The sequence below is a fragment of the Oncorhynchus mykiss genome, chromosome 23 (genome assembly GCF_057628025.1).
Source record: "Oncorhynchus mykiss isolate SJ-2025 chromosome 23, ASM5762802v1, whole genome shotgun sequence".
Classification (NCBI taxonomy): domain Eukaryota; kingdom Metazoa; phylum Chordata; class Actinopteri; order Salmoniformes; family Salmonidae; genus Oncorhynchus; species Oncorhynchus mykiss.
In genome coordinates this window covers 10771479-10790263 of record NC_143044.1, presented here as the reverse complement: position 1 = coordinate 10790263, position 18785 = coordinate 10771479, and the positions used below count along the sequence as shown (strand labels likewise).

The following is an 18785-nucleotide window of genomic DNA, read 5'->3' as shown; positions in this document are numbered from 1 at the left end:
TAGGATTGATATATGTCTAACAGTTTGAGTCCAGAGTGTCTCCCCCTTTCAAGAGGGGGATGACCGCGGCAGCTTTCCAATCTTGCTGTGGGGGGTGCAGAGCTGGTGACCCGGGTAGGGGAAGACAGGTGGAAAGCATGGCCAACCGTAAAAAAAATGCTTGTTGAAATTCTCGATTGTCATAGATTTATCGGTGGTGACAGTGTTTCCTAGCCTCAGTGAAGTGGGCAGCTGGGAGGAGGTGCTCTTATTCTCCATGGACTTTACAGTGTCCCAATGATGACAACAAATAGAGTTGAAGTCAGAAATTTACATACACTTAGTTTGGAGTCATTAAAACTCATTTTTCAACCACTCCTCAAATTTCTTGTTAATAACCTCTTGAAGCTAGGGGGCACTATTTTTATGTTAGGAAAAATAACGTTCACAAAGTAAACGGCCTATTTCTCAGGACAAGATGCTAGAATATGCATATAATTGACAGATTAGGATAGAAAACACCCTAAAGTTTCCAAAACTGTAAAAATATTATCTGTGAGTATAACAGAACTGATATTGCAAGCGAAAGCCTGAGAAAAATCCAATCAAGAAGTGACTCTTATTTTGAAACTACTGTGAAAGGGATATCAACCAGATTCCTTTTTCTATGGCTTCTCTAAGGTGTCAAGAGCCTTTAGACATAGTTTCAGGCTTTTATTTTGAAGAATGAGCGTGAACGACCACATTGCATAAGTAGACAGGTGGGGGCTCTCAGAGTGAGTTGTGCGCAAAAGAGAAAGGCGGCCATTGTTACTCCCGGTCCTAGTGAAAAGCCAACTGTCCCGGATGATATATTATCGAATAGATATTTGAAAAACACATTTGTTGTCTAACTGGAAGTCTCGTGAGTGAAAACATCCAAAGATCAAAGGTAAACGATTAATTTGATTGCTTTTCTGATTTTCGTGACCAAGTTACCTGATCCTAGGTGTACTTATTGTTTTGTTATACTATCTATAAACTTACAAACGCTTGCATTGCTTTCTTGCATTGCTTTTTTCATGAATATGAATATTTTCTAGTAATATTATTTGACTGTTGCGCTATGCTATTCAGAGTTTTTGATGACAAATATACCGGATCCGGGATGGGTGGTTCTAATTAACAAACTATAGTTTTTGCAAGACGGTTAGGACATCTACTTGTGCATGACACAAGTCATTTTCCCAACAATTTTTTACAGATGGATTATTTCACTGTATCACAATTCCAGTGGGTCAGAAGTTCACATACACTAAGTTGACAATGCCATTAAACAGCTGGGAAAATTCCAGAAAATGTTGTCATGGCTTTAGAAGCTTCTGATAGGCTAATTGACATCATTTGAGTCAATTGGAGGTGTACCTGTGGATGTATTTCAAGGTCTACCTTCAAACTCAGTGGCTCTTTGCTTGACATCATGGGAAAATCAAAAGAAGTCAGCCAAGACCTAAGGAAAAAAATTGTAGGCCTCTGGTTCATCCTTGGGAGCAATTTCCAAACGTACAAACAATAGTACACAAGTATAAACACCATGGGACCACGCAGCTATCATACCGCTTAGGAAGGAGAAGCGTTCTGGCTCCTAGAGATTAATGTAATATTGGTGCAAAAAGTGCAAATCAACAGCAAAGGACCTTGTGAAGATGCTGGAGGAAACAGGTATAAAAGTATCTATATCCACAGTAAAACAAGTCCTATAGACATAACCTGAAAGGCCGCTCAGCAAGGAAGTAGCCACTCCTCCAAAACTGCCATAAAAAAGCCAGACTACGATTTGCAACTGCACATGGGGACAAAGATGGTACTTTTTGGAGAAATGTCCTCTGGTCTGATGAAACAAAAACAGAACTGTTGGCCATAATGACCATCGTTATGTTTGGAGGAAAAAGGGGGAGGCTTGCAAGCTGTAGAACACCATCCCAATCGTGAAGCACCAGGGTGGCAGCATCATGTTGTGGGGGGGTGCTTTGCTGCAGGAGGGACTGGTGCACTTCACAAAATAGATGGCTTCATGAGGCAGGAAACTTATGTGGATATATTGAAGCAACATCTCAAGACATCTGTCAGGAAGTTAAAGCTTGGTTGCAAATGGGTGTTCCAAATGGACAATGACCCCAAGCAAACTTCCAAAGTTGTGGCAAAGTCAAGGTATTGGAGTGGCCGTCACAAAGCCCTGACCTCAATCCCATAAAAAAATTGTAGGCAGAACTGAAAAGGCGTGTGCGAGCAAGGAGGCCTACAAACCTGTCTCAGTTACACCAGCTCTGTCAGGAGGAATGGGCCAAAATTCACCCAACTTATTGTGGGAAGCTTGTGGAAGGCTAACCGAAACGTTTGACCCAAGTTATACAATTTAAAGGCAAATACTAATTGAGTGTATGTAAACTTCTGACCCACTGGGAAGCTGAAATAAATCCATCTCTACTATTATTCTGATATTTCACATTCTTAAAATAAAGTGATGATCCTAGTTGACCTAAAACAGGGAATATATACTAGGATTAAATGTTAGGAATTGTGAAAAACTGAGTTTAATAAATGTATTTGGCTAAGGTATGTAAACTTCCGACTTCAACTGTATATTTCATCCGAGTAGAGAAGTGCAACTGAAGCACAAAATTATTCCTTTTACATTCAGGATTTGGAGCGAAACCTGACAGAAGCCGAGCAGAATTTACAGTAAGAAGCTATTTAGATTTGTGTTAACAACATGCAGCAAGAGTTTCTGCATTTTTCAAGCAGAAAGGGAAAGACTCACTGTGTTTTGTAAATGCAGATCTAAATGGCGTCTTCCCGCAAATCGCATAAATCATTCACAAATGTGTTACATTAAAAACATTCTTAAAAATGTGTCCTGGAAAATGTAAAACTAGAAATATGAGTGACTTTACAGAGTATCATCTAGTAACAGAATTATCCACTGATAGCTGGCATGGAGAGGCAGTCACTACTCATTAGGGAGAGCCGCCTTGGAGTGATGGGGCAGATCAGACGAGACAAAGCAGGCAGGCAGTAATAGACTGCTGCAGAAGAGGAGAGGAACAGCCTGGGCAGATCAATAATACTTGCAGCACAAAGTATACACAGCCACACCAGGAAGCCGCCCACAGGGGTTATTAAGGTTATTAAAGGCACAATCTGTAATTTCAACCAGTCTGACCGTGCCATGTAACCACTGTCAAAGTCATAGACTGAGCTATGGATGAAAATAAAATGATTTTTACTAAATAAGCAACTCTTGCCCCTTATCCCTCTCCAGTAACACTTAGGGGCACTTGCACTGGCATGCAGCCAATATCAATACGGAGACAACTTCAGAGCATATAAATAAAGAAAACATGTTCTTATATTATATAATAAACCATAATGAAATGTCATTTAGCAGACTTTTTATCCAAAGCAACTTACAGTCCTGCGAGCTTACATACTATGTTACAGCAGTCCCATGGTCCAGTATGTACTGCAGTTTTGGGTTCACGGTTCAGCAGAAAACGAAATTCCAACAGTTATGTAGTTAATATTTGCGGTCCAGTTCCTGTAAAGTCATTCAATGTTCCTGGCATTGTTTGTCTAGACGGGGATTGTTATGTTGGGCCTCAAGTAGGGTGCTTTTAAATTTTGCATATATATTTTTAAATAAACAAAAACTAACTGTTGGAAGTTGTACTCGTTCCGAAATGGACCTGGCGCTTTCCCACCCGGACAAATATGAATAAATAAATTGTTCAATATCGAGACCCTCTCCGAACAGACAACCTGTTCCATATAGACGTGATCGGATCCAAGTGAGGGAAGCAGCAGAAAATTCCATTTACACAATTTTATTAAAATCAGTGCTGATACAGCACAAGCGAGAACAGACGGAGGAGGGGCCTTGCAGTGTGTGTACTGTGAGCGAGTGAAACAGGAGCAAGGGAGGGGCAGCAACCAACCAAACCGACTTGCGCTAGTCGACTAACTTCTAGCTTGTCATAGCTAGGTTATATATATATCATCCAATATGATCACGTTGTACTCGTCTTAACTGCATCAAACCGAGAGAAGCTAGTTGGCTAAAATAGCTAGCTAAATTAGCCAGCTATCTAGGCTAAGCCGAGTCTGCATACGCTTTCTTACTGTCCTAGTTACAAACACCAGCTCCTTTCAGATTATTAAATAGCATCTACCTGGCTCTTGTTCGTTGTAGCATATACTTCTCATTTAACTCCATCTTCCATTGATTAGATAATCTCCTAACTTGGCTCTATGACTGTAATGGCGCTTTGTAGCAGACAACAAGCTACACACACCACTCTGCACATTGAGCAGTGGAGAACATACTATTAACTTTTTATCCACAGCTCTGTCCATCGCCATTGTAGGCGACTGTGAAGTCAAAATGTTCCCAAACGGGAGATTTAAATGACAGAGGATCCTCCAATTCTGGCTTATCGATCCCACCACTCGCCACGACAGAGTTCCTCGGCTGCACCTCACAAACGGATAGTTTGAAATCTGCCAGTTAAGATTATACATTTTGATTACGTGTGCGTGCATAGGCTGCAGTTGATTTAAAGGAATAGCCCCCAAAAAATAAAAACTCAGATTTACTGACAAGGCAATGGCATACATCGCAGTGTGGGCATAGCGTAAAGGCTGTGTGTTTTATTTATGTACTCATTCCAGGTTCACAGTGCGGACCATACCAAGGTCCTCATACTTTACAGTTTGGTATGAATATGTGCACCATTACAGCCCTAGTCACTACCCTGGTGTTACAAGCTAGAGGTCGACCGATTATGATTTTTCAATGCCAATACCGATTATTGGAGGACCAAAAAAATCCGATACCGATAAATTGGCCAATTTTCTTAAATGTATTTGTAATAATGACAATTAAAACAATACTGAACGAACACTTAATATAATACATCAATAAAATCTATTTAGCCTAAAATAAATAATGAAACATGTTCAATTTGGTTTAAATAACGCAAAAACAAAGTGTTGGAGAAGAAAGTAAAAGTGCAATATGTGTTATGTAAGAGAGCTAACGTTTAAGTTCCTTGCTCAGAACATATGAAAGCTGGTGGTTCCTTTAAACATGAGTCTTCAATATTCCCAGGTAAGAAGTTTTAGGTTGTAGTTATTATAGGAATTATAGGACAATTTCTCTCTATACCATTTGTATTTAATGAACTTTTGACTATTGGATGTTATTATAGGCAGTTTAGTATTGCCAGTGTAACAGTATAGCTTCCGTCCCTCTCCTCGCTCCTACCTGGGCTCGAACCAGGAACACATCGACAACAGCCACCCTCGAAGCAACGTTACCCATGCAGAGCAAGGGGAACAACCACTCCAAGTCTCAGAGCGAGTGACGTTTGAAACGCTATTAGCGCGCACCCCGCTAACTAGCTAGCCATTTCACATCGGTTACACCAGCCTAATCTCGGGAGTTGATAGGCTTGAAGTCATAAACAGCGCAATGCTTGAAGCAGAAACGAGCTTCTGGCAAAACACACGAAAGTGCTGTTTGAATGAATGCTTACGAGCCTGCTGGTGCCTACCACCGCTCAGTCAGACTGCTCTATCAAATCATAGACTTAATTATAACATAATAACACACAGAAATACGAGCCTCTGGTCACTAATATGGTTGAATCCGGAAACTATCATCTCAAAAAAAAGACATTTATTCTTTCAGTGAAATACAGAACCGTTTAGTATTTTATCTGATGGGTGGCATCCATAAGTCTAAATATTCCTGTTACATTGCACAACCTTCAATGTTATGTCATAATTACATAAAGTTCTGGCAAATTAAGCGGCCCAAACTGTTGCATATACACTGACTCTGCGTGCAATGAACGCAAGAAAAGCGACACAATTTCACCTGGTTAATATTGCCTGCTAACCTGGATTTATTTTAGCTAAATATGCAGGTTTAAAAATATATACTTCTGTGTATTGATTTTAAGAAAGGCATTGATGTTTATGGTTAGGTACACATTGGAGCAACGACAGTCCTTTTTCACGAATACGCACTGCATCGATTATATGCAAAAAATATATATATATATATTTTTTTTTTTTTGCATATAATCGATGAGATATATATATATATATATTTTTACCTTTATTTAACTAGGTTTGTCCGTTTTTTTTTACATCTTTATTTAATTTTTATTTAACAAGGCAAGTCAGTTAAGAACAAATTCTTATTTTCAATGACTGACAGTGGGTTAACTGCCTATTCAGGGGCAGAACGACAGATTTTCACCTTGTCAGCTCGGGGATTCGAACTTGCAACCTTTCGGTTACTAGTCCAACGCTCTAACCACTAGGCTACCCTGCCGCCCCCACACGCTAGATAAACTAGTAATATCATCAACCATCTGTAGTTAACTAGTGATTATGATTGGTTTTTTATAAGATAAGTTTAATGCTAGCTAGCAACTTACCTTGGCTTACTGCATTCGCGTAACAGGCAGTCTCCTCGTGGAATGCAATGTAATCAGGTGGTTAGAGCGTTGGACTAGTTAACTCTAAGGTTGCAAGGTCAAATCCCCGAGCTGACAAGGTAAAAATCTGTCGTTCTGCCCCTGAACAAGGCAGTTAACCCACCGTTCCTAGGCTGTCATTGAAAATAAGAATGTGTTCTTAACTGACTTGCCCTGTTAAATAAAAATTAAATAAAGATGTAAAAAAAAACGGCCAAATCGGTGTTCAAAAATACCGATTTCCGATTGTTATAAAAACTTGAAATCGGCCCTTATTAATCGGCCATTCCGATTAAATCGGTCGATCTCTATTACAAGCATAATGCTCTATCAATTGAGCTACAAAAGACCACCTACAAACTGAGCTACAAAAAGGTATTGACTGTGAGGTACAACTAATCCTGGAATATAGGCTGTTTGTGCTCAGATCTATTAACCGCCTGTGATGATGATTAAAAACAACATCAGTCTCTATGAGGAATGAGGGAGAAATGTCTCTGAATACATAGGACTGCCTACTGTCTGTGAGCAAACCGCACTAGATAGCCCGTAACAATTTAAAGCAAAACAAGTGAGACATGCAGCACATAAACAGCCAAAGGTCATAAAGCAAAGTAAGCCTTGCTTTGAAACCAACGAGATTGCAACAGTCAAGGGTTACAACAATCCATCTAGTACCTGGGGTCGGACCCCCCTTTGTCTCCAGAACAGCCTGAATTATTTGGGGCGTGTTCCACAGGAATGTTGGTCCATTCTGACGCGATGGCATCACGCAGTTTCTGCAGATTGGATGGTGGTACATTCATGCTCGGTAAACCCTAGACACTGTTACTTGGAACTGATTTCCTTCTGTTTTTACAGTATTATGTCCAACAAAGAAAAAACTAATGTTTTGCACAGAAAACTTGGGGGGGAAATAAAAAGTACACGCTAGCCGCCAGTTGGGGAAATAGGGTTGGGTGATGTCAACCTTTGTCCTATCGTGATTAACTGCCCATAAAACATTGTGATATACGGTGCTATTGCTCAATCTTAAACTTTTCCTTTTATTAAAAATACAACAAAACAAACAAAAAAAAAAAAAAAAAATTGCTGCAAAAACAGTTGGCTATTGAGCGAAAGCGAATGATGATTACCAAAGGTAATGTTGGGTAATGTAGTTGAAAACCTGGCAGAGGCCAATTGCAGGCAATGGCAAATATTTTCTAAAGTTCCTTTCTGGTGGAGCAGAACAGGTGTCTGTGGCACGCACATGATGGAGTAATAACTGATGAGGAACACACAGTGTTCTACCGTAGTGAGCTAGGTTATAGGCCTACATCAAGGGCTGGACATAAACAGTCTACTGTCTTCAGAACTGGATAATTCCTTTATTTGAATTCTAAAATAATAAAAAAGGTGTGATTGAGAATAGCCTATCCTATAGACTTTCCTTCTGCTTATTTTTTAAAGCCACAACAACTTTAGGACAACGCCTTCGTAGGCTAAAATATTTGGGAAATAAGCTACTGTTTAGAATTTTAACTTGTCTTGAAGCTTTGATGATAGGGCTAGGAGGAGGGGAATAGGTTATTGACCCTTTGGTTTTCAACCTCTCATGGAGGGATTTCCCGGCCGGCATGGACAATTTTTTTCATAGTAAGCTTCTATTTGATTAAAATTGTCAGTCGGCTTTTCAATAGGCTATTGAATGTTCACTCATTATTAGTCCTCTGGCTACCTTACCATTTTAGACTATTTAAATAACTGAGATGGAACTCTGTTACAGTCATTGTTTGATCGGGAGAAAGCCATGCATAAAACGATAGGCTAGGAATATGACTGAAGGCTATCGAATGGAGAGAGAAGTGACTAGCATACAATTTTTAAAACAGACAACATAGTTAAGGAGTGTCCTATACTTCAAAATATATATATATTTTTTAGGCTAAAACCTAATGCCCATACATCCGACAGAGAGAAACAATATTTTCTATCTGGACATTTGGATTTTGTTTAATTTTCTGCTGCGTCTGGCCTACATTCCTCTCCAGCGTTCTGTGGGTTTTATAACATTTATTGAAATAGGCTATAAAATAGGAATAGGCAAATTATCCAGAATGACACTTGTGTGCTGCCCTGCTGTGTGCACAGACGGCAGCTTTTTACAGTGTGGCGCCAGTCAAGTTCAAATAAGCTAAACCATTTTCTGTCACATCACAATGTCGTCACCATCAACGATGGTGGTCAATCTTCATGGATAAACGATGCTATTGTAATATTGCCGAACCGTACTCTGAAATTATCATTTCTGTCTGTGCATTCCTTTCAGGAAAATGTTGGAATACCACAATGGGGTCAAGCGCAATTTTCTGTGGGCTATATTGACTAATTACAGGGGGAAATGTGTGTTCAAATAGTTCAATTTAGAAAGTTAGTGTAACCAGGTGCTACAAATACCATAAGGTATGAGATAAAGAACATGAAACAAGGATGAGTGCCATCAGTAACTATTTCAGGGGTGTAATGGATTGATTCCTATCTTGACAGTTGCACACGTAGCACTTTTTTACACAAATCTGTGGCACTTGCACAGGCCAAGCATTGTCATTCAAACATAAATACATGGGAGTGGTGGATTCTCCACGGTTAGCATGTGTGTTCGCTCACGGTGGACCAGTCTTTCTACATTTCTAAGCAGACCTGTCGAAGGGATTGTGTGATCTTGAAGCTAGGTAGACAATGCTTGCAGTAGTGTGACATAATTCAATTATCAATATCTGTATCCTAATTTGCACTCACAACAGTAAGAATTTGGGCTGTTCACAAAAACTAGTAACGCAATATTTGTTCCGTGATAAAAATGAAAACACAAAGCAGACCTAACTCTTAACCTGCTGTATGTACAATAGTGTGCTATAGCTTGGAAGATAAATACATTTGACTCCGGATAACAATAAAGTGATCTGAATCTTAACATAATGCAGTAGAGCTGTTTTCCTTAAGAAGTTAACACACAATGCAGATTTTTCCTGCCACGATACTGAGTATTATGCTAACATCGTCACGGCCCTATTTAGAATGTATTAAGAAATACATTTTTTGTTGTAAGATGACAATCAGCCAAAGTAGCAAGTTACCTGTTTTTGAGCATTGTTGTTCGTTGTGTGTGGTACTAGAAGACAATTGTTAAAGATACAATATGATGGATAGTGATTCTATCAATGGGTTTTAAAACCCTATCAATGGGTTTAAAAAAACTCAAATGTGAGTTTGGCAACTTTTCCAAGTGCTATGTACGAGTGCGTTTTATGTCATGCGTCAGTGGCTGGCTCTCTTACCTCTGTAACAGGCAGCTCTAGCTGGACCATGTCCTCTGGTTTGGCCACGGGGGCCTGCAGGGCTGTGTCCAGCAGCAGGATACCGTTCAAGTCCTTTCTGCAGCCCACTGCGTAGTCGTCCACGAAGAGGACCTTGTCTACCGCAGGGAAGTACTGACACCTAACACGGCCTCCAGGTTTAGCTAGGAAACACAAACATCAGGGTATTAGTGTAGCTACTAAGACCTAGCATTAGCTGGACTTTTGTCAGATTATAACTCCATCATGTTTACCAGATAATAAAATATACTTTTAAGTTAGTCTTTGAAATATTGATGAACTAAACTGCAAATTGCTTGTTACGTTCACAATATTTGCACAGAAATATGGAAACCCTATTCTCACAAAACTTGATTTGTTTCAATTATACCATCTCCTCAAAAAATAATGCTTTATTGCCCTATCGGGTAGCCTTATTATTGTTACTGTAAAGATACTTACTCACAATGAAAACAATTTCCCAAACAACCCTTAACACTTTTGTAGCATCTACTATGTTACTAACACTTCATTATGTGCTGTAATGTAAAATGCTAGGGTAATGCTAATTCAACCTGGTTCAAGGTAATCACCATTCCTATTATTCTGGGAAACAAGGATGAACAATTGGCTACATACAGTGCATTTGGAAAGTATTCAGATCCCTTGAATTTCTCCACATTTCGCTACTTTACAGCCTTATTCTAAAATTGATTTTTAAAACATTTCTCAATTTAAACACCCTATAATGGACAAAGAAAATACAGGGTCAGAATTTTGTTTTACAAATGTATATAAAAACAGAAATAGCACATTTAAAAAAGGATTCAGACCCTTTACTCAGTACTTTGTTGAAGCACCTTTGGCAGCGATTACAGCCTTGAGTCTTCTAGGTTACGACGCGGCAAGCTTGGCACACCTGTATTTGGGGAGATTCTCCCATTCTTCTCTGCAGAGCCTCAACTTCTGTCAGGATGGATGGGGAGCGTCACCACACAGCTATTTTCACTTATCTCAAGAGATGTTCGATCAGGTTCAAGTCTGGCCTCTGGTTGGGCCGCTCAAGGACATTGAGACTTGTCCCGAAGCCACTTCTGCGTAGTCTTGGCTGTGTGCTTAGGGTCGCTGTCCTGTTGGAAGGTGAACCTTCTCCCCAGTCTGAAGTCCTGATCGCTCTGGAGCAGGTTTTCATCAAGGATCTCTGTACTTTTCTCCCTTCATCTTTCCCTCGATCCTGACTAGTCTCCCAGTCCTTGCTGCTGAAAAACATACCCACAGCATGATGCTGCCACCACCATGCTTCCCTGTAGGGATGGTGCCAGGTTTCCTCCAGAAGTGACGCTTGGCATTCAGGCAGGCTGTCATGTACCATTTACCGAGGTGTGGTTCCATCTGGCCACTCTACCATAAAGGCCTGAATGGTGGAGTGCTGCAGAGATGGTTGTCCTTCTGGAAGGTTCTCCCATCTCCACAGAGGAACTCTGGAGCTCTGTCAGAGTAACCACTAGGTTCATTGTCACCTCTCTGATTTAGGACCTTCTCCCCCAATTCCTGTTAGCCGGGCGGCCAGCTCTAGGAAGAGTCTTGGTGGTTCCAAACTTCTTCCATTTAAGAAATATGTAGGCCACTGTGTTCGTTGAGGACCTTAAATGCTGCAGAAATGTTTTGGTACCCTTCCTCATATCTGTGCCTCAACACAATCCTGTCTCAAAGCTCTATAGGCAATGGCTTGGTTCTACCTCATAGCTTGGTATTTGCTCTCATAGCAAAGGGTCTGAATAGATCTGTTTTTATTCATTTACACATTATGTCATTATGGGGTATTTGTTTGTAGATTTATGAGGATTTGTTTTTATTTAATACATCTTAGAATAAGGCTGTAACAAAATGTGAAAAAGCCAAGGGGTCAGAATACTTTCCGAATGCACTGTACAAACTTTATCAGTCCAAACTCAGAATCAAATATGCTTCCCAAAAGTAACATGTTGTTGTGATATCACATTTATTTTGAGTGCCTATTTTCTGCATTTTTCAGGCCGATTTCAGTGTCCATGCAAACAGGCTTATTACGGAAATCATTATTTTTGCAAAGCATGTCAACGTTTTAATTTAACTATTATATTTATCTGACAATACACCATCGCATTGTTGTGTGCATGTAACCTTACTCTCTAATAATTGCCTTATTGTGGGCATACAACGCAGTGTTAACCAAACTCAGACCTCGGGACCCCAAGGGATGCATGCACGTTTTGGTTTTTCACATAACACTAAACAGCTGATTCAAATAATCAAGTTTTCATTATTTGGATCAGATGTGTAGTGCTAGTGCAAAAATCGTCATCCCACAGTTCCTCCCACCAGCCAAGTCTGCATTCAATGTAGCTACAGATGGGGGGGTCACGTTGAAGAACAAACACTAATGTTTTCTATTGTTTGGCATCGTCAAATATAAATTGTCACAAAAACTAAAGCCAAGCCTATTCACGTTCGTCAACCATTTTCCACACAAAATGTTACAGCTACAATACTAACTTAACGTTATTAGCTAACGTTAGATTGCCAACAGACATTGCATACTTTATTGTTCTGCGTAGTAGGAATAGCTACACGTCATAACCTTTCTAGCCAACTAACGTTACCTAACTAGATCAATATTCTACAACAAACTAACGTTACCTAGCAAGCTTGCTAACATTTACTGCGACACATGTATGCACGGTGCTGGTGATCATCGATGAATTTACATCTTAGCTAGTTAACGGTTTTAGCTATGTAGCCAACTAACGAATGTGACTTCACATTGTCAGTAATGTAAACTAGCCTTCAAGCACTTTCTTTGTAGATAGCTATCTAACATAGTTAGCCAGCAATCTCACAATGCACATTTTGCTTCCTTGGCCCAACACAGCCAACGAAACGAGTTAGCTCACTAGTAATGTTAGTGTCATCACAATTAACTAGGTAACTACCACCGAATACAATCTAACTAGGTAACTAACATTAACGTTAGATATCTACATGTTACTTACCCTATTGATAGAGGCTACATATTTAAGCAAGATAGTGTGCCTAACTAGTTAGCTATGATGACACAACGATTGATTGAATGTTGACAAAACGTTATACACCGTTAGCGGGTTCGCTAGCTTTGCGGCCAGTTCATGATCAGAGAGCTGTTTTCATAACAAATCGCTAGTTAGCTAACGTTGACGCTAGCTAGTTAGCAAAACGTCTTGACAACAAGACGATTCTTAAGACATTTAGCTACTTATGTATTCAAGTGTTTTTTATATGAATCGGATAACAAAATATATTTGTTTAGCAAGTGAATCAGTAGCTAAATGTCAGAATTCACGACAAATTATAAAATGTATATTTATTTGCTAACTAACTTAGCCCAAGTCAACCACCACAGCAGGCCCAATGTAACGTTACATTGTTGACCAGTGTCGTTTCATCTGATAGTTATGACAATCACCTGATTGCTAGCTACCTAGCTAACTAACTAAACCAGTTAGCTAGTTCCTTGGCCTTGACTTACCATGCAAGGCCGAGGCCTGGAGAATGGCCCCTGAAGTGCCGTCGATTACTTTTATACTGCCCCGGCTAGTAACAGCCAGGATAGCGTTAAGGGCCGGGTGGTAGGAAAGGCTCCGCAGGCCCTCCTCGTCGCAACGAAGGCAACCGTCTCTCAGTACAATCCAGTCTGAGGAGGTGGACGAGCAGGAGCCCGGCGAGGCCGCGGCCGCCATCTTTATTTATTTTCCCCGTTCCCTTCTGTTTTGTAGGAAGTTCCCGTTTATACGAGTAAGATTAATAATTGTAAACGCTTAATCCCAAACTACCGCTCCTCTACTACTGCTGACTCTCCTTCTGCGGCTTCTGTTCCTCCACCGGTTACCGCAGCTGTAGCTATTCACCATCAGTACTGAGAAAGCTACGAGCGTTGCACTCAGATGAACGTCAGGTAAACGGAACTAGCGTAGTGCTTGGCTATCACGCGACACCAGAGAGGGCACTGCGATGTTGACTCCGGAGTACAGACAGAGAACCTCTTTGGATTACTGTTTTGTGAATGTTATTATTTCCCCACTGTTTGTTGTGACTCCCATATATATAAATTACTAGCTATGTGAGTTATATGTAATTATGACTATTTTGTTTTTGATTCAGCCCTTGCCTGATGTTGGGATATACAGCAAATCCCCACCCAAGAACCCCGAAAAATAAACCGTAAAACCCATCGCCCAGTGGTCCCTATAACATACCGCGCAACAGCAAGCAAGCGAACGAACGCCCCCCTACTGTACAGTTAAACAATCGGTCTGTTGAGTTTTAGCAGCCCACCAAGATCTTTTATCACTTGTAAAGCCCTTGAAGACGGACACCAAATAACACAGAAATTGGCTTGAACCGCATTACTGTAAAACCAATGCACATTTCCGTTCCTCCTTTATCACTAGAAACCATATGCATACTTTATTTGCGTTTATCTGATATCCTATTTCAGATGTACTCTGTAATAACGATTAAGATCTAAATGGCACATTTCAAGAACAAATGAACAGTATTTGTTCTAAATGCTTATATACAACAATGTGTCAGCACAACACACTAACAATATTTTAAAAAATGTAATGTTTACAGCTAATAATTCATATTCTAATTACTGTAAATACCACAACTTGAACCCCGCCAATAAATCCTACATAAAAGCTTGGGTGTGAGTTTTTTTTAACAGGCATGCAGATTAATGATAACATTTTACATATGAGAGGGAATGTATTTTAAAATATCTAGTACAGTACAACAGTTATATGGACAATTATGTTGATAGCTTTTAACCCCCCCACTGTGAATTCATTATAAATATCACTATTGTTCCAGGTCTAAAAATGTTCCACAATTGTATAACATGTTCTGATACTATCAGGTCTCCAACACATTAAGTAGTTATACGTACAATCGATACAAGGAAGTTGTCTGAAAATATACATCAGTTCAATAAAAGATTAAACAACTGTATAAAACAACTAATGAAAGGCACCACACTTTAATAGACTGTTTTATTTCACTCAAACTGCCCATCTACTGGCCTACCCAGGCTGAAATTCATAAGTTAAGAAATAAAGGTTTGTAAAAGGTGCATAAAATGACAACTAAATAACGCATAACAGTATGTTAAATCCACTACCTTACAAAATAATGGTGGAACCTCAGTTAGGGGTTGACGTCTTTCTTAACCCCTTGGTTCTAATTGAACATTTGTGCACTGTATTTGGCACCACCTTCCTCTATGGAATAAAAGCATTAACAAAAATCTGTGTGTCCCCAACATGATTACCAAAACCAGATTTCACACCCTAATTAAATTATATGATGCGAATGCAAACCAGGGTTCTAATTACAATTAAATCTGAATGCAGCCTTACACTATACGCTGCTTTTTAATGAGCAAAGAGGTAAGGGGCACATTTAAATACACTGACGTAACATATACCCTTATCCCCACAGTCTAGGATTGTAAACAGAGATAAAAGAAGAGGGAGAAAATAACCTTTTAAAAAATCCATGTTCCTTATTTTCATTGTGGAATGAATCCTTGTGTGTCTTTTCACAGTGCTTTGTGTCAGTCTCCAACCAAAGTGCCGACAGTAGCCATTTGTCCAATCAGACCCCAGTATATAGTGACAGGAAGTAGATGTACAAAAGGAAAATAGGGTATATGAGAAGAGGCTTCTTGGTTTTGAATTCATTCCCAACAAGTAGAGAAGCAGCACTGTAAGCAGCCCAGAATACCCCAAAAAGCTGGAAAATTAAAGACAGTTGACAACTAATAAACACTCATATCTGATTTAAGAGTACATTTGTATTATCAACAAAAAAAATCTAAAGATGTTCAAAAGCTTTGAATATGTTAGCGTATGTTAAATCAAATTTGCAGTGCTGAATTAGAGATTAATTTTTGTGGAAAATGTGAGAGAATAAATGTTGATTATCTTTGCTGATGTGCTCACCTTTATTAGTGTAGAAACAACATCAAAACCCCCAATGACCAAAAGCAAGGGAGCTATAACGATGAGCGGGAGTAGAGAGTATCCAATCACTCCAAGGACTTGTCCATAAGACACCTATCCGATATAAAACAATGCAAGTCAGTGTTTCACAGCATACCACATCATTCATGTTGTAATAGGAAGCAAATTCACATCCAGAGGCATGTACAGTATCAAGTAAGAGAAATGTACTACTCATCAAGACTAGGAATATTAATTATTTAACTTAAAAAGGTGGCGCTTACCTCACCACCGAGAACACGAGCCAGCAGAAAGATTGTTAAAGATCCGAATATCCAAATGGTAATTATCCAAGACACAACCTTAGGAAATAAAATAATGCAACAAATAATTAAAACAACTTTCAAGCTGAAAATTGTGACATGGTACCAAAGGACACATTGTTTTGGTGTGATCTGAGAAGAAAATAAATCACAGGTTGTCCTGCCGCCTCACCCTGAACTGTCCGTAGATGGAGATCATGGAAAACAGGAGCACTACAGCCAGAGGACCCCAGAAGTCAGGGTTGTCCCTCACAACCTGCCGGTTGAAGCCCAAGGAGGGCATTGGCATCAGCACACAGCGGATCTTGTAGTAGATGTCTTTCAGGTCGATGTCCAGCTCCTCCCTAATCATACAAGCATATGAGAGAGAACAGGAGCATCATGAGATATCAGCACATTTAGTTAGCAGTGATGGACAAATTGGATGTCAATGTCATTTTACTATCAATGTGCATGGACAAAGAATGGGTTTCTTGAAGAAGGTACTTACAGAAGAGGTTTGTTGTCTTCTGGGTCATCCTCGTCTACTTCCAGTAGCCAGCCATAGCCTCGTTTCCTCAGGAACGTGGTTGCATATGGGTCTTTTGCATTGTCGCTGCCCATGTTCAATTTAACATCTGGGGCATCGATAGTACCACTTAGATCTGAAGGGAATTTAATGTAAACGATTATTGGTTCACATATAACATGCGTTGAATTTCTGTATTGTTGAACTGTACAGTATATGTTCAAGGTTTCCAAAACCGTATCACAATTAAGGATACCTTTTTTTCCCTCGATAGATCGTTTTACACTAAACCAAATCACCTCAGTTAAACAAAAAACGGACGTAGAATGACGAAAATAATTGTCCCCCTGTTTGTCCTACTGTCTAAATGATATTCAACTTTATTTACTCAAATCAGCAATACATGCAACTAGTGAAAATATACTTTTGAGTTATGTATTACGCGTATCTTTAGAAGAATAGAGTTAGACAGATGGATTTACTTCAGTGATATAGCTAACGTTAGCTAGTTGGATTGCTAACGCTAGCCTAGCCGTAAAAGCTGCAGAAGCTGTCAAATCTCTCTGAACCACTACGTAACTTGACAAAATTGACAACACTATGACTCAAGGTTAGTTAAATACTTGAATTAAATGTCAAGCTATCAGAATGGCGTGTTGACAAATACGGTAGCTAGCTAGCAAGCTAACTAAAATGAATATAAAACACATGACAGTTTTCACGGCCTGCTAACATTACCCTCAGCTTCAGTTGACGAGACGAAGGTAAAATCTCCGTTGGTGGGAGACAGCTGCATTGTTGATGTTGTGCCAACAACCTTCATGTCCTAAGAACTGACATTTAAAAGGCGTTTCAATTAATAACCTGCCACAAGTAAATAGAACGTTGTCAATTACGGGCTTCCCTTAATTTGCCACGATTATTCCATCTTGTTGTTGAGGTATCGTTTGGTCCCACCCACTGAGGTCCGACAACACACAGCCAGAGATATTGGTTTCCACTGGTTACCACAGCCACTAAGTCAAATTGGCTATATCGAAATAACTGATGAAAACAAAAATGTGTTTTTTGGTTTTCATTTAACGTCATGGTTAGGCACAAGATTAGCCGTATAGTTAGAGTTAGTTCGAGTCAGATTTTCAGAAAATAAATTGTAGAAATAGTCGGGATTTATTACTTTTTGGCTGTGGTAACTAGTGACGACCAGCGATATTACAGAAAGAAGGAAGTGTGAGGCTGGTAAAGACGACACATCAAATCCCAACACGGCAGCAGAAAAACTCGCCATCTAGTGATAGTTGGACTCCCGCCAGCAATATACAACATGACACTTAAAAAAAAGATAACCACTCCTTCCTTTGTCGTCCAAAACACTCCCCCCATATGGTTGGCTGATCAGAATAGAAAGACCAATAGTATCAGCTCGTTGTGAACTCATTTGCCATTAAAAACGAACACCTGTTAGCTGTGTTACTGCTCAGTGCTTAGTCATTCTTATCGTTGTTAGCCCATTCAATTCGTGGGTAAGTATTTCGGGAAATGGCTAATGGTATTTTATATTCATGGAAGCATGTTCTTATTTCAAAATCACATTAAAATGCGTTTACAAGTAACTTCGCTATGCCATAGCTGCGATTTGTTTTGCCGACAGGGTTGGGGTAAAAATACTTGCATGCAGGAGCGCAACTTTCACTGGGGTTACATGTCCCTCTCACATTCTGAAATCGCATTCCCCAGTTGTATCATTGGAATGTGATACAAAGCCAGGCAACGGTGTGCTTCAGGACCATGAGGAGGCCTCTGAGTGGTCGGGTAGGCTGTTTGGAGTGTTTATCTGGCTGGATAAAACTCATAAATATTAGTAAAAGGTCACTCTCAACCAACCTAGAATGCTTTTCCAACTGTTTTGAGGGAGTTCCCACATATGCTGAGCACTTGTTGACTACTTTTCCTTCACTCTGTGGTCCAACTCATCCCAAACCATCTAATTTGGGTTGAGGTCAGGTGATTGGAACTCAGCACTCTCCTTCATGGTCAAATAGCCCTTACACAGCCTGGAGGTGTGTTTTGGGTCATTGTCTTGTTGAAAAACA

The 18785-nt window shown here is 39.8% G+C and overlaps 2 protein-coding genes across 52 annotated transcripts in view; both read right to left on the bottom strand.

Annotated features, from left to right (window-relative positions):
* Positions 1–14117, bottom strand: part of LOC110502424 (dual E2 ubiquitin-conjugating enzyme/E3 ubiquitin-protein ligase BIRC6) — a 141982-nt gene extending 127865 nt beyond the window's left edge. For all 50 annotated transcript variants that reach the window (XM_090216829.1, XM_036959768.2, XM_090216833.1 and 47 more), the window contains exons 1-2: positions 13386–14117; positions 9824–10005 (exon numbers count right to left, since the gene is read on the bottom strand). In XM_090216829.1, the coding sequence (XP_090072955.1) occupies positions 9824–10005; positions 13386–13596 (393 nt within the window). In that variant the 5' untranslated portion in view covers positions 13597–14117. The remainder of the gene's footprint in view (positions 1–9823; positions 10006–13385) is intronic.
* Positions 14118–14896: 779 nt separating this feature from the next.
* Positions 14897–18013, bottom strand: LOC110502425 (protein YIPF4). Of its 2 annotated transcripts, XM_021580451.3 has the most exons (7): positions 17870–17996; positions 17431–17736; positions 16675–16828; positions 16357–16528; positions 16146–16223; positions 15862–15975; positions 14897–15652 (listed from the first exon to the last, which is right to left on the bottom strand). In XM_021580451.3, the coding sequence occupies exons 2-7, from the start codon at positions 17513–17515 to the stop codon at positions 15515–15517; spliced, it is 741 nt and encodes a 246-aa protein (XP_021436126.1). In that variant the 5' UTR covers positions 17516–17736; positions 17870–17996; the 3' UTR covers positions 14897–15514. The 2 variants fall into 2 exon arrangements, with proteins under 2 accessions (XP_021436126.1, XP_036815685.1); XM_036959790.2 differs by having other exon boundaries at positions 17431–18013.
* Between the last annotated feature and the right edge of the window lie 772 nt (positions 18014–18785).

What these genes read in the sequence shown, in the direction of transcription:
- LOC110502425 (XM_036959790.2), bottom strand. Translation starts at nt 17,515, where the DNA reads ATGAAGGTTGTTGGCACAACATCAACAATGCAGCTGTCTCCCACCAAC. An exon ending in GAAGACAACAAACCTCTTCT is followed by an intron (nt 16,529 to 16,674) that starts GTAAGTACCTTC and finishes TTGTATGATTAG; the next exon opens with GGAGGAGCTGGACATCGACC. An exon ending in CCATCTACGGACAGTTCAGG is followed by an intron (nt 16,224 to 16,356) that starts GTGAGGCGGCAG and finishes TTATTTCCTAAG; the next exon opens with GTTGTGTCTTGGATAATTAC.